This window comes from Carassius auratus, chromosome 6 (assembly GCF_003368295.1).
Source record: "Carassius auratus strain Wakin chromosome 6, ASM336829v1, whole genome shotgun sequence".
Classification (NCBI taxonomy): domain Eukaryota; kingdom Metazoa; phylum Chordata; class Actinopteri; order Cypriniformes; family Cyprinidae; genus Carassius; species Carassius auratus.
This window is the reverse complement of record NC_039248.1, coordinates 21,619,637-21,634,799: the sequence shown is the minus strand read 5'-3', so window position 1 is coordinate 21,634,799 and position 15,163 is coordinate 21,619,637. Positions and strand designations below refer to the sequence as shown.

The 15,163-nt window shown below is 35.2% G+C and overlaps 1 protein-coding gene across 2 annotated transcripts in view; it reads left to right on the top strand.

Annotated features, from left to right (window-relative positions):
* brinp3a.1 (bone morphogenetic protein/retinoic acid inducible neural-specific 3a, tandem duplicate 1) overlaps positions 1-13,335 on the top strand; it is a 30,741-nt gene extending 17,406 nt beyond the window's left edge. For both annotated transcript variants that reach the window (XM_026265590.1, XM_026265589.1), the window contains exons 5-8: positions 2,512-2,617; positions 3,358-3,594; positions 5,196-5,418; positions 11,456-13,335. In XM_026265590.1, coding sequence (XP_026121375.1) covers positions 2,512-2,617; positions 3,358-3,594; positions 5,196-5,418; positions 11,456-12,572 — 1,683 coding nt within the window. In that variant the 3' untranslated portion in view covers positions 12,573-13,335. The remainder of the gene's footprint in view (positions 1-2,511; positions 2,618-3,357; positions 3,595-5,195; positions 5,419-11,455) is intronic.
* The last annotated feature ends 1,828 nt before the right edge of the window (positions 13,336-15,163 follow it).

The following is a 15,163-nucleotide window of genomic DNA, read 5'->3' as shown; positions in this document are numbered from 1 at the left end:
ACAGACCGCATTCTAGCTGGAACTTTGTATAAAGCATTTGTTTAATAAGCTCCAGTGCTTACGAAACATTAATGACATTTCTAGCGTATCAAAAAAGCTGGTATCGGCATCTTAAAATCCATTATTATTCAAATATGTGGCTACGCAGTGATATTTTCCGCAGTCTTTGTTGGATTAATCACAGGTGGGAATTACAGAACTGTCTGGTTTTCCTCATTTACTGTTTGAGAAATGCAATGGATGGCTAATATTTATTTAGCAAATCATTTTAGTCAGTTTTAAAGGATTTTTACCATCTTATTGTCATGTTTTTCTGTGGAACATTTTTCTTTATTTACACACCAGGGTATGCATATATATATATATATATATATATATATATATATATATATATATATATATATATATATATATATATATATATATATATATATATATATATATATATATATATATATGGTGTGTGTATATATGTATATATATATATGGTGTGTATATATGTATATATAATTTTTTTTTTTTCAAGTGAGCTTTAAAAGTTATGTGTATGAGCTGTGATTATTATCCTAAGTTCTATTTACAGTGCAGTGTTTTAATCTCTGAGCATGGCAGCAAGAGACAAAAGAGTGGCACAGTAACTATGTATAGAATGACACGTCTAGGAGCGTGGGTGCCAGGTCTTCTTTAATAAAGACGGAGGGAACAGTCTTATGAACTTCAGAGTGATTGAGAGTGAATATTACAAGTCACAACTGACCCATTTCCTTGAAAACATCCCTTCATTCGCAGCCACACTAAAAAGTGACCCTTATGCCAGTTACTAATCTCATTAAAGCCTGCTGCTAGGAGTTCTGATGTAGTCAGCACAAATAAAACACTGCAGATAATTTGAAAAGAATACACAATTTTCAGTCCACATGGTTTGTACTCAGGATCTAATGAATGGCACATAGTGCACACTCAGGAAAATACAGAATTTCCAATTCAGATGCACTAGCCACAGCAACAGTTCTCCATTTTTCTCTGTTTCATTATAGAAAGCCCAAGTTCTGCACATGCTCCGCTCCATCGGGCCCTTGTTGCGGCCCAGCTCATTGCTATGCATAGAAAAACCCATCTTTATACTTGCAATTGGTCATTTTTCCCTTTAAGTCGGACATCTGTCTTTGTTAGAAATTAATCTGCTGATCCCTGTAGAGGCTCTTTGGATTTTAATTAATTGCGTGAACGCGTCAATAAGAGGAATGGAAATGCCAGCGGTAGGCTTGCTGAACTTGTGCTTTTCCTCCTGATTCGGCTTTCACCACTCTCACTGGCTTGAAAGTTATTTCAACACACTGAATGGAAATTAAATAAAGCTGCTCTCGATAATGGGGATTTGCTGCTTGTGTAACACATTAGAAATGCTTCCTTGGCTTTTCCAGGTCCTCAGTCATTTTCAGTGGTTCACTTGCATGACAACAACTGCGTTCAGCTTGGAGGGTTCGCTATGGTGTTTACTTTGTCTCATTTTATCCTCTTCACCGTTTATCCAGTGACCCTCGAGTAGATGTCGGACAAAGGCAACTTTTCTTCCAACACAAAAGAAGAAAAGTTAGTTTTGCCTGATGGAAATCTCGGGTCACCATTAATCTACAAACACGACATGGAGACTTTTATTCACTCACCGGGGGAAATATTAAAGAAGACAATGTAGAACAGAGAACAATTTGAAAGTGACAGTGAGGGAGGTATATTTGCCCACAGGCAGGGTTTTCTTCCCATGTGTCAGCCGAGCCTTGATATACAGTGACTTATGTCAGGGGAAAAAATGAAGCTTTTGTCAGGAATGATTGAGCTGTGATTGTGCACCATTTTAACACAAATCTTGGATGGGAACGAAGATACCGTGTCGATAGTTTTGTCAGTGAGATGTCAGTGACATGGATATTCTACTCTTACATAAACCTGTTTGTCTGCTCTGGAACATTAATTCGTTTGACTTACAACCATTTCTTCTTACAGTAGCATTTCTTTTCAGTATATACTCTGCTTTTCAATATAATAGATAGTTCCACAACGGCAGCTCTTTTTGACCTGAAATATCTATGTTGATATGTACCAAAGTCAAATTCAGCCACGGGTCCATTAACCTTCACTATTTACGTACACTGAAAGTGCATTACGTTCACTGTGAAATATTGCCCTTTCAATACATTAGTGAATCTGGTCCAAATAATACTATATAGCTTTCTCAATAACATTAATGTCTTTGATGTATCGGTGCAGATGTAACAGGGTTCTGGACAGCTCCTTTACAATATAGTTATTACATAGCAATTCTGTGTAGTTGTATCTAAAACAATATGCCTTTTTTTTTTTTTAGCTTGTAGAAGCGCTGGAGAAATCTATGTTACTTTGATTTCACAGGACCGTCATCTGCCTGCTCTGCATATTTAATGGCCTGAGTGTCATTTCTGTGTCTGTTTTGCACAGAGTATTGTCATGCGCTTTCTCTTGTCTTCCCTTAAGGTGACCGAAACAAGGACAGGCCCTCTTGGATGCAGTAACTATGACAACCTCGATTCTGTCAGTTCCGTTTTGGTTCAGAGTCCTGAAAACAAGATTCATCTACAAGGTAGCGCATGTATTATTTAACTACATCCCAGACTTTCCAGTGATATTATCACTTGTTTAATAGAATTCGTCTATGCTGATAATAAAAAGAGGCAGCAGCGTGTCCACAGAAATATAATTTTGATGTAAAAGCACACTTAAGATTTCAAGGGAATGTAGCTTATGAAAAGATGTTTTGAAAGACAATTATAGATACTTATTAAAAATAGTTTGTAGTATTTTAGCATACAATTCAATAGCTGTAATGTTGATAAGATTATTCATGTTTTTTAAGCAAGTCTCTTATGCTTACCAATGCTGAATTATTTTGTCAAAAATACAGTAAAACTGTAATATTATGACAACATAATTACAATAAAAGAATTAATGATTTGTATTTTATTATATTGTAATTTAATCCTGTGATGGCAAAGCAGAATTTTCAGCAGCCAGTCTTAAATTTCACATGATCCTTCAGAAATTATTCTAATATGCTCATTTAATGCTCATAAAAATTTATTCTTATTATCAATGTTGATTAGAACAATTGTTCTGCTTAATATTTTTGAGAACACTGTGATACTTTTTTATTGTTTTTTGATGATTATAATTAGAAGTCTTCTGTAAGATATATTTTCTCTCTTTTTATTTATTGTAAAAAAAAAAAACAGATTCCAAACTTTTACAAGGTAGAGTGTATACTGGATTCATTTTTTAATGCATATTATGTATTTTTATACCATCAATTGTGTCTTCTTCTAGGGCTTCAGGCCATTCTGCCAGAATACCTAAGGAGCAGATTCGTGGAGGCGGCTCTCAGTTATATTGGCTGCCACTCCGAGGGCGAGTTTGTGTGCCGGGATAATGACTGCTGGTGCAAATGCAGTGTTGATTATCCCCAGTGCAACTGTCCCAGGGAAGACCTGACGGCTATGCAGGACAGTCTGAAACTCATCAGAGAATCATGGATGCAAGCCAACCAAGAGTTTGAAGAGTCTGGTGAGATTCCGCAATATTACATTTTTTAAATGTATTAGTAACTTTTTGAAGGAAAATGGTGAATGATTAAAATCAATTAAAACATTTCTTAATTTCTTCTGTAAACACAAAAGGACACAAGCACGCATGTTCTGTCATGCTCATGGGGGAAGTACAGTAGCAGTATATGAACATATTATTTATTTGATTCAGAACTTAGAATGAATTGATTAAAAAAAATAAAAACGACTGAAAGTTTTTTTGATTCATAACTGATATGGTTCTTGGCAGTTCTCACTAACTTAGTGAATAATGACTTAAATTTCAGTCTTTTGTAACTTAATAACACAGATGGAACATTTTTATGAATCTTTTATTCCTTTTTGAGTTAAATCTCTTAGTCCCCGTGGAGAATAATTGCATGGAAAATTTTCTTTTTATGGATACAATCATATGGGGATAGGCGAATGAGAATCATTTAGGGGTGAAAAACTTTGCATAATTGTCTTGCATGAGATTTTATGGTTAGTGTTTTTTTGGGGGGGGAAATTAGTCGTAAAGCCTGAGGCATGCCAGCATCAAGTTAATTCCACCGTGCCGCTTAGATCTGTGAATATCCCTGACACATAGTGGGGTGACATTACACAGTGATTGTTGTCACCTTGTAACATTTGATGGCTGACAAGGAAGTAGTGGGAAGTGCTTCCTGGGATCTAGTGTCATTGTCATTGTGGTAAAGCAGCGTTTTGGACTTGGCAGGCTTACTCGTCCCTAAGCTAGGCACTGAGCCAGCACAGAGCAGATTTTTGAGTGCATCACAGCCATGCTGGAGCTCTACCTCCTGCGGCAACAGCAGGGAGTGAAAAACCACTGCCTAATGACTGCAAACCAAATAAATAAACAACAATCATCTGCTGGAGCAAGATCATCTAGCAGTCCACCTCTCTGTTCAATCGCTCTATCACAGAGATTTTGTTTTTGTAATGAAATTCCTCATCAAAACAAAACTTGGTGACTGGTACCGATCAATGGATACCTAAAAATGGAACTAGTAATATTTTCAATTACCTAATGTTTGATTGCATGAAAAATCCAATTCTGCACAGACTGGAATTGTCAGGCTATGATGAGGATCTGTGCTGTTAATTATAGCCACTGAGATCATTTCTTGTTAGATGTTAGGTAGCATTGATTGGGGCATTGAGCATCATAACACGGCTATCGATTTTTCTTGCCGCGAATGAAAATGAAGACATTCGTGTGGCCGAGACGATTCTGTTTTGCTTTAACGACTTGCTATACTGTCAGAACTTAATGTTTTTGTTGTTGTTGAAGTCGAACCGCACGTGCTCCTTCAAAATCAGCCAGTCCCTCTCAGAAAAGGCTTAGCGTTTCTTAGCAATTCATTGAAAATACCCTGCTGTCCCCGCCTATCAGTGTTCAATCACACAGGACAATTTTCAATTTTCATCAAAGGAATGAAAATAACGTTCCACCTGCTCCCCTTCCACCCCCAGTTTCACTGTTGACTCATTTTTATCAAACATGACTGATTTCTTTTTCCCCGACATGAGGCAAAGTCATTCCAGTAATTTATTCTCAACACTTGTCTGCCTTTCTAGAGGACTTCCAAAATTTTGTGAGGAGATTACCAACGTTTTATGCTCTGAACACATCTGCTGTGCAGTACTTTTGGAAGATGGACCCTGGCGTTCAGCAACGCTTTCAACTGCTGGAGACTAGCACTCAACAGCTGCTCAGCAAAGCACACCGGATCGTCGGCAAACTCTTCAAACTCTGCAAAAGGTGTCGGACTCAGCCCAAAATATCTGTGCCCAGAGAGAGGTAAGAGATGAGCCATGTTCCTAATGGGTTATAAATGGAAATGTCCCTATTTATAATTGATTGTAAAGTGATGAATGGTGAAAAAAAATAGTTTGTCATTGCTTCCTGAAGGATTCAGGGTTGAACAGACAGTTTTGGGTAACATTTTACAGCACGATTCCATTGTTTAACGTCAGTTAATTAGGTATCATAAACAAACAATTAACAACAGGTTTTACAGCATTATTATTCTGTTGATCCCATTGAAAAAGTTTTTAATCAAATTAAGTTTCAGGAAATCTTTCTTATGCTTATTTTTAGAAAGATGGATCTGTAAAAAGATTGTAAAGTAGTTATCCCAATTTAGTTTAAGAGTTTTTAGGAAAAATTGGCCTGTAAAGGGACTAAAATGTAACAATATTGTCTTCCTGAAGGATTCAGTGACTTTTCTAGTAACATTTTACAATAAAGTTCTGTTTGTTAACAGTAATTAGGTATCATGAACAATCAACTATATATAGATATTTTAGCTTTTTTTTTTTTTAAACTACAGTTCTAGTATAAGATTTGTTTTATTCTGTTGATTTTAAATGTTAATTACTGAAGTTTCTTTTTCACCTTGAAAACAGCAAAGCTGGTATGGCATTAATAAAACAAAACACACATTAAGGCAGTTTATTATTATTGATAAAAATAATATTAATAACATTATTTAATAAATGTTTGTTCATATAACCAATGCTTGCTTATGAGACACCCCATTTTGGTGTCTGCATCAAAAAAAAAATAAAAAATAATAATAATAATAAATAATAATAATAATTTTAAATACATATAAAACATTTTAAATACAAGTAAAGTGTCTACTTTAATGTTCCAAATAACTTTTATGAAAATAAAATATACAAATTTGGGTGAAATAATATACCATCGTCATTCAGCGTAACGGATTTATGTAAAAATGAAACGATGTACATATCCTGACCTCTACTTCATGTAAGAAAAAGTGATCATACTAAATTGTATTACATTTTAAATGATTAAAAAACGTTTTGGTTTAAAGTTGTATTTGTGGAATAGTGGCAAAGATTGGAAAATATTTCAAATGACAATGGATTCGTTTTTGGTGGCTGATTTAACAGTACACTTTCTAATATAAAAATAATACATTATAATAAATGTTTTAAACTTTATTTAAACTTTTACAATTTTGATGCTTGAAAATCCCTTTTTTGACCCTTATAAAACTTTGAATATTAAAAATATATCAATATATGAAAGAATTTACATTACCCAAGGCAGTAAATGTATTGTTTATTATTAGTTCATGATACCTGATGCATTAACTGATTTTAGCAGACCTTACTGTAAAATATTATTATTATTATTTTTTTTTTTTTTTTTTCAAAGATTCACTTAATGTTAGGAAAACCCGAAGGCCAAACCCTGAGTTCTCCTATAACATCTTTATTCATCATGATGTCACATGCATATATTGTGCAGTTGCACTGAATCTTTCTTCTTGATCTTTTTCCAAATGGATGAACTTCTAGGAGATTTAAAATGCATGTCCTCCGAACTAATTAATTAAGAAATGCCTTTAACACACTACTCAGTCCATATCTGAGGGCAATAGTGGCAAACATAATTGTGTTAAGTCTAGTACCTTGGCTGAAGTCCCAGCCTCTCTGAAATGATACAGACTGTCCCATCTAATCATTTCAGGAGTTAGCGGGTGAATAGGTTTTATCTTCCCATCTTTAGGCTAAAGTGCAGGTTGTGTTTTAATGGAAGACACAGGAAACAGGTAATTTATGGGCTCTGCACTGGCATGATAATGCAGTGCCTTTGGTAAGGGCTGGGGAAGGAGAAAGTTCACGACTGAGGTCTGAAACTGAATGTTCAAAAATGGTAGAGGGTCAGGGCTGAAAAAAATGAGAATTATGCAAACCACGCAGCTAGCCAAGTCAAGTGGAAACTGCTTGAGTCAGATGAGGTGAACACAAAGCCTAAAGCGATGATCAGCTTCACAGTTGAAAGTTCTTGGTTCATTAATATTCATATTGACATCTCAAAGACATACTATTCAGATATCCCCATATTATCACTTAGACTGACTGGGTGCTCTGGGACAACATGTAATGCAGGTGCTGCAGATCCAGCAACGTATAGAAATCCTCTGATATATACTTTATTCCATGGAAGAGACTATAAGATTTTCAATTTTGCACAAGAAACATCTAAGATATTGGAAAATGTGTGTTATATTTTCTTGATGCATGGTAATAGTTATATAAATGAAAAATCTAACTAATTGATAACATTTTTGGTCAGCATAAAAAAATTTAATATACATTGGGTTTTTAAAAGTTTTTTTAAGGTTTTTTTTATGACTGCATGCAGTAATATTATGAAATATTGTTTACTTCTATGTTCAATTTTACTGATATGAAAAAAGGAAATCTTAGTTTTTATTACTGAAGTTTATAGAGTATCTCACAATTCTGACTTAATTTCCCAACATTTTGAGATTATATTCAATTCTGACTTACTAAATCACAACTGCAAGTTTATATCAAAAGTTGAGATTTATTTGTATTTTTTTATTTGTTTTAGTATACAAGAAGATTTGTGTAATATTTTCTTAGTGTGTGGCAACAGTACACTTTTATAGATCATATTAGTTGGTAAAAATACTAGAATTAAAAAAAAAAAAAAAATGTACCTTTAAATACCTGAAATATCTTTGTACGTTTTTTAGCATAATATTCTGGAAAATTTGTGTTACATTTTCTTGGAATACAGCACCAGTTTGATATAGATTTTATTCAGCATTAAAATAACAATGGACATTTTTAAATGGCAATAAATAAATAATGATATAGTCTAACTCTAATATTGCTTTTGTCAATGTACAATGTTACGCTTTTGAAAAAAAAAAAATGCTGTTTTAATTACACCAATTGAGTGAATTATAGAGTGAACATTTGAACTTTATTTTAGTGTCTTCATAGAATTAACACATTGCACAAACAATAACAATTTGCAAGTTGCTTCAGGAAATAATTACATGCTTAATTAGTGTATAGGCATGCATAATTAATGATTATTTTAATATTATTCTATCTTATAAACCTGTTAGTTAAAACGTGAAGTAAACAAAGGAAAAGTGATGCACTTGACTTTATCTTGCAGCACTGGTGAAAACAAACATTTCCATATATGAGAATAACATCAGCTCTCAAGTCCAAATGTACAGTACAGTATACTCATACTTTCCAAAGTTTCCTATCTTGGGACTGAGCAGTCTAGGGCATGAGAACAATAACAGCATGCGTTTGAAATGTTTCTACAATCTGCCTTGATCTATCTTCAAGAGCATCCTTCTTCTTTGATAACATATGATTCAAGTTGCAGCAAGAAGAATAAAGCAGACAAATAGAAAAGACATTTTATTAGACTGCTTTTGAGTTTCTGATTTACTGTTTTGTTTTCTCTGTCAGTTCATCATTCACACTTGATTTATTTGATTTTCACACTTCCTTAAAATGACTTTTTTTTTCATTCCTTTTGTCAGGCAGAATTTATCAACAACTTGATAAATTTGTTCATAAAATGCATTCCTATTTATCTGATGGTTTGTTTGGCTTTATGTTTGCAAATTACTTTGTCTTTCACTATTCCTTTAAACCGGATTGGTGCTTTAAATACATCAAATCAAATACATTACCTTGTGAATATGATTGTTGGTTTTAAGTGATTATACTGCCTGACAAATGCATATTCCTTCATGGCTGTAATTTCCGTAAGAAGAGCAAAAATGCTTATTTAAGCTATTGTTGTTCTTCCATCAGATGATTTTAGGGTCTAAAAATATGGAAATTTTGGAGAAATTGTTTTCTCATGGAATGAATGTGCATGCGCATGTTTTGTCTCTGGTGTGAATTTCCGTTTCGCTGTCAGTGAAATATGCTGACAGGCTGCTGAGATTTCCTCCATTGCCAACCACCTGCATACTGACTGTCTCTTAGGCAGCCTGGTGCCATGAATATTTATACATTCTGTTGCCATCACTTATGTTTTAATCCAGAGTAAACTGTTTTTCTCTGCGCAAGTAGAAATTCCATGCAATGAAAATCTTCAGCTATCTCGCAGGATAGCATAACAAAAAGGACTCTGCAATTGCTGAAATAGATTTTCGAACTGTGAAAAGAAGAGCTGCTGCATAAGTCAAGCCTCGAAAATAATGAGTTGTTTATCTAAAAGCCAGTTCAGAGGAGAATTAAAAATATTTTGGGCCTTAAAGGAACACTCCACTATTTTTGAGAGTGGGATCATTTTCCAACTCCCCTTGAGTTAAACAGTTGAGTTTTACCTTTTTAGAATCTATTCAGCCAATCTCCAGTCTGGTGGTAGCACTTTTAGCTTAGCTTACCATAGATCATTGAATCTGATTAGACCGTTAGCATCTCGCTCCAATACGACCAAACAGTTTCTACATTTTTCCTATTTAGAACTTGACTCTTCCGTAGTTACACTGTCTGCTAACTTTTAATTTTCCATTGGTTTTAGTACACAATGTAACTACAAAAAAGTCAAGTTTTAAATAGGAAAAATATCGAAACTCTCTGGTGCTAATGGTCTAATCAGATTCAATGATCTATGCTAAGCTACAGCTAAAGTGCTACTGCTATTCCCAGAGATCAGCTAAATGGATTCGAAAATGGTAAAACTCAACTGTTTAACTCTAGGGGAGTTGGAAAATGAGCCTATTTACAAAAATAGTGGAGTGTTCCTTTAAATATGCAGAAGTGTCATCCTCTTAAGCTTATGATTTATCTTTCAATTAAGATGTTTAACTAGTGACATTAATATGTGTCAAAAATTGCATTCAGTATGGCTTAATTTCATAGAGTTGGTGCAATGACACAGACGTCATTTACTTTTTTAACTTAGACTTTATAAATGCTGCACCAGTTGAATTTGTACTGTTATTGTGCTTGGAAAACAAAGTGAAATGGAAAATGGGAGATTTTAGCTGATGTTTACAATTTGACTCCATGTGACAGATCGTGCTGATCCACTCCACTGAGTTCATTTGCCAGTGGCTTCAGAGAAAATCATTACAGTGTCTGAATATGCATGTTATGTTAATTTTTGGAGGATGGCATTTTTTCATGCTTATAAAATGGATGAAATTATTTGGAAATAATGTAGTGTAAGTATTGAATTTTCCAAATTTTCCTCTAAAACTATCTATTATGAGAGAGAGAAAAAACAAGCTGTATTTTTCAAAGAATAAAGTAATTTCATGTCTCAAGCTTAGGGCATTTTATACAGTATATACTTTACTTTAGTGTTCAGCTGCTTTCCACTTACACACACACACACACACACACACACACACACAGTAACTCCAATCTGGTAAATAATTATCTTTTTGATTTAACTTTTGAAGTGCAAAGAACAAATGCCACACTGGACCACAAAACCAGTCATAGGGGTATTTTTTTTTTTTTTTTTGAAACTGCATTAAAGCATCTGAAAGTTGAATAAATAAGCTTCCAATTGATGTATGGTTTATTAGAATAGGACAATATTTGGCGGAAATACAACTGTTTGAAAATCTATTTGGAATCTAAGTGTGCAAAAAAAATCTAAATATTGAGAAAATCGCCTTTAAAGTTGTCCAAATGAAATTCTTAGCTATCCATATTACTAATCAAAAATTATGTTTTGATATATTTCTTAATGGAACATGATCTTCACTTAATATCCTAATAATCTAAAAGAAAAGAAAATTTTGACCCATACAATGTTTTTTTGGCTATTGCTACAAATATATCTCAGGTACTATTTCATTAGGCTCTAAGGTTCTTGGAGATAGAGCAAAATAAAACATGTTCCCATGAGCTTCAAGTACCCTGATTAATTTTTGTGACATCTTTAATGTTGCTACTTTCAGTACTTAATCTTTACACTTTACCTATGATGAAACTAAGCATAATTTACAAATTTGGAGACAATCTGACTTATCACATTCATTCCTTCACCATAGGCCTCTCAGCTACTGGCTGAGGTATATCCTCTCCATCATGTACTGCAGTGAGAACAATCAGATAGGCTCCTACATGGAGGAAACGCGGACCTGCTCCTGTCATTACGAGCACCCATCCTGCCAGGGTGTTATCCCATGCTCTGTAGGCGACGGCCCTCACTGCGCCTCCTGCTCCTACGAGAACCGCTCTCGCTGTGCCAGCTGCAATCCCGGCTACATGCTGAGCCAAGGGACCTGTAGGAATACCATCCCGGATTCTACCGACAACTACATTGGGTTCGAGACGGACCTTCAGGACATGGAGCTGCGCTATCTGCTGCAAAAGAAGGACGGGCGGATCAGTATTCACGCCATGTTCATAAGCAATGACGTCAGACTCAACAACTGGTTTGATCCCAGCTGGAGGAAGAGGATGCTGTTGACGCTGAAGAGCAACAAGTTCAAATCTAGCCACGTCCACATGCTCCTAGGGATCTCCCTGCAGATATGCCTTACTAAAAACAGCACCCTGGAACCTGTGCTGTCCGTCTACATCAATCCATTCGGAGGTAGTCATTCTGAGAGCTGGATCATGCCAATTGACCAGAACAATTACCCTGACTGGGAAAGGACCAAGTTAGACATCCCGCTTGACTGTTATAACTGGACCCTGACTCTGGGAAACAAGTGGAAGACCTTTTTTGAGACGGTACACATTTACCTTAGGAGCCGCGTCAAAACGGGATCGGCTCAAGGGAACGGCAGCGTCCATTTCGAGCCCTTGGAATACATGGACTCGTCCCGTAATCTAGGCTACATGAAAATCAACAGTATGCAGGTGTTCGGATACAGTATGCACTTTGATCCGGATGCCATTCAGGACTTGATCCTGCAGCTGGACTACCCATACACGCAGGGCTCGCAGGACTCGGCCTTGCTCCAGCTGCTGGAGATCCGAGACCGGGTCAACCGACTCTCTCCACCGGGCCAGCAACCTCTGGATCTGTTCGCCTGCTTATTACGCCACCGTCTCAAACTCTCTACCACTGATGTGGTCCGAATCCAGACTGCTCTTCAGGCCTTCAGTGCCAAGCAGCCCAACTCAAAGGAGTATGAAACTACCAAACTATGTAGCTAAAAAGGCACTACAAGGTAGCAGTATATTTGTAGCTATTTCAGTAACTGTAGTTAAGCGGCCTGATATACAGTACATTCAGAAAAAAAACATTGGACATCTGCTGGGATACAGTGTTGATGGTGATGCCACAGTTCTGGTTTGAAGCACTGATGTAATGGGCCACTTAAGAAGAATGGCCAAACCCTTTGCCTTTTCTTTTCTTAACTGCAATGATGATTTACACTAACTCATAGCGTGATGACCTCATGTCTGTTTCTGCAGAATTTAGCATCAGCCCCTGTCCTGATAAACAATGTGTGCGGTAGGACTCATCCGGGAACAGTCTCTTGACTTTTATTTTCACCTCTTTATTCTCTGCAAGCATAACAGAGAACGTAAACACATGGTGAGCCAAACCTTGTTAGTGTAATCAGGGGTTCCTGCTGTGTCTGGGCAGAATTCCGACTTTATTTTAGTTTTTAGTTTTTTTTTTCGTCTTTTCTATGCTGTCTGTCAACACTGTAACTCTCAAAAATATCAGTATCCTAATCAACAATAGATGGTTTTGTTGATGCTTAAAGTATTTTTATGGTATTGGTTGGAATATGAATGTAGGAGGAAAGCGGTTTAAAAATCTCAACACCGTCAGCAAGGTACTTATTATATATGCTGTTTCATGTACATTTATTTTTATAAAATCTATTATTTGTGACAAGTTACAAAGGTAATGTCCATACAATGTATAGAACATGAAATTGTTAATACTCTAAATAAAAGTCATTTTTATGTGCCGTCTGTAAATGCTTTAATTGTTTGAATTGCACATTGAATTTATGAAATATTTTTAATTAGAGGTATTGTTTAGAATCTGTTAGTCTTAAATTATACACACATGTAACAGTCTTGAGAGTTTAAATAAATAAGTATATATTTATATATATTTAAAATATATTCAAAAATATTTCAGACTCTCTCTTTATAGATGGTTTTTAGTAAATAGAAATAAATCTCCTCACCTATCCATATGCTTTTTAAAAAAGCTGGCAGGCAATTCTTTCTGAGAAGTGATTCATTGAGAGAGCCAATTCATCTATGAGAAAAGCTTTGACAACTTGCATGTCTGGAGAGAAAAAAAACACATTAAAAGCAAAGCCCTTGTAGAAGCAGTTTCGACTGCTTTTTGGCATAAACACCTGATGACTAGTCCCTCAACTTATTTTCTTTAGATCACCTTGAGATGAAGTAAGACACATCATTAAGGAACAAATGATGGAACTGGCGCAAAAGAAAAAAAAGTTAAACTACTTTTTTTCCTTCAGAGATAACCAAAAGTTAAATGAGTTATTGATAAGTCAGCCGTGATATGTCTCAAGAAAAGGCCCGGCAAAAACATCCATTTAAAGGGACGACAGAAGGGGCCAAGTAATTGAGCATTACAGAAAGCAGTTATCAGGAACGCAGTTCACAGATATGATGACGGAAACTTTGTGATGAACAACTGGGACATATTGCACATCAGACACATCTGGAGGGACTTGTTTTCTGCATATCTACAATGACAGGAGAATGATTTCTGCCTAGCCAAATACAAAAATTTTGCATTTACAGTAAACAAATGCATGTTAGCCAGGAGACAGCAGAGATAATTTTCTTTGAGGTTTCTCTTGCAGTCTTCTGCCTTCCTGGAAATGTATGGATTTTACTTGCTCAGGATTCATAAATGCTACTTCCAGCATCCACACTGAAGTGTACCTAAATAATTGAGTCTCATTTTAAAAAGGTCTGGTTTGTATGTTTTACTAACTATGGCTGGCATTACCAGTTCTTGTGGCTTTCTTAAATTAATTTCAATGGGAATCTAATCAATGGCATTCGTGATTTCTTAGAATGATGTTCATAAACAGCAATGACTCGCGATTCTGTAATTTAATTCATTCTTAAAGGATTAGCTCACCCACAGATGAAAATTATGTCACTATTTAACCACTGGTGCAATGTCATTGAAAACATATTGTTTTTTTTTTTTACTTTTTTGTTTATGTTGCACAAAAGGAGAACGTTTGAATAATGTTCTGGTGCAATTGCGGTGAATGAGAACTAAAGCTTAGTGATCCAATCACAATGGTTAACAGCTCACCAGGGTGGAAGATTATCTATGAATAATGACTTACATTTTGGTCTTTTTCTCACTTGGAAAATTTGGAGACAATGACCAATTTTATTTAACTTTTGTGGTAATTTATTTTTTGTTAATATATATATATATATTTTATTTTAGAGCTTGAAAATTCTATATTTGTTCACCATTGTTAAATAGCTAAAACCAGCAAGGACATTTTTTTTTTTTTTTATTTACCTTTTGTGCAGTGGTGTAATGTAACGAAGTAAAAATACTTGGTTAAAGTACTAAAGTATTTTTTGGGAATATCTGTACTTTACTTGAGTTTTTATATTTCAGCCAACTTTTACTCCACTACATTTCCTGATTAAAATGTATACTGTTACTCCAATACATTTCCCGAAGTATATTCGCTACTTACTACGAAACAGTCAGAAGAACACAGACTGCAGGAAAGCAGGTTTGACGATTCAGTGGTCTGGCAATTGCAAGT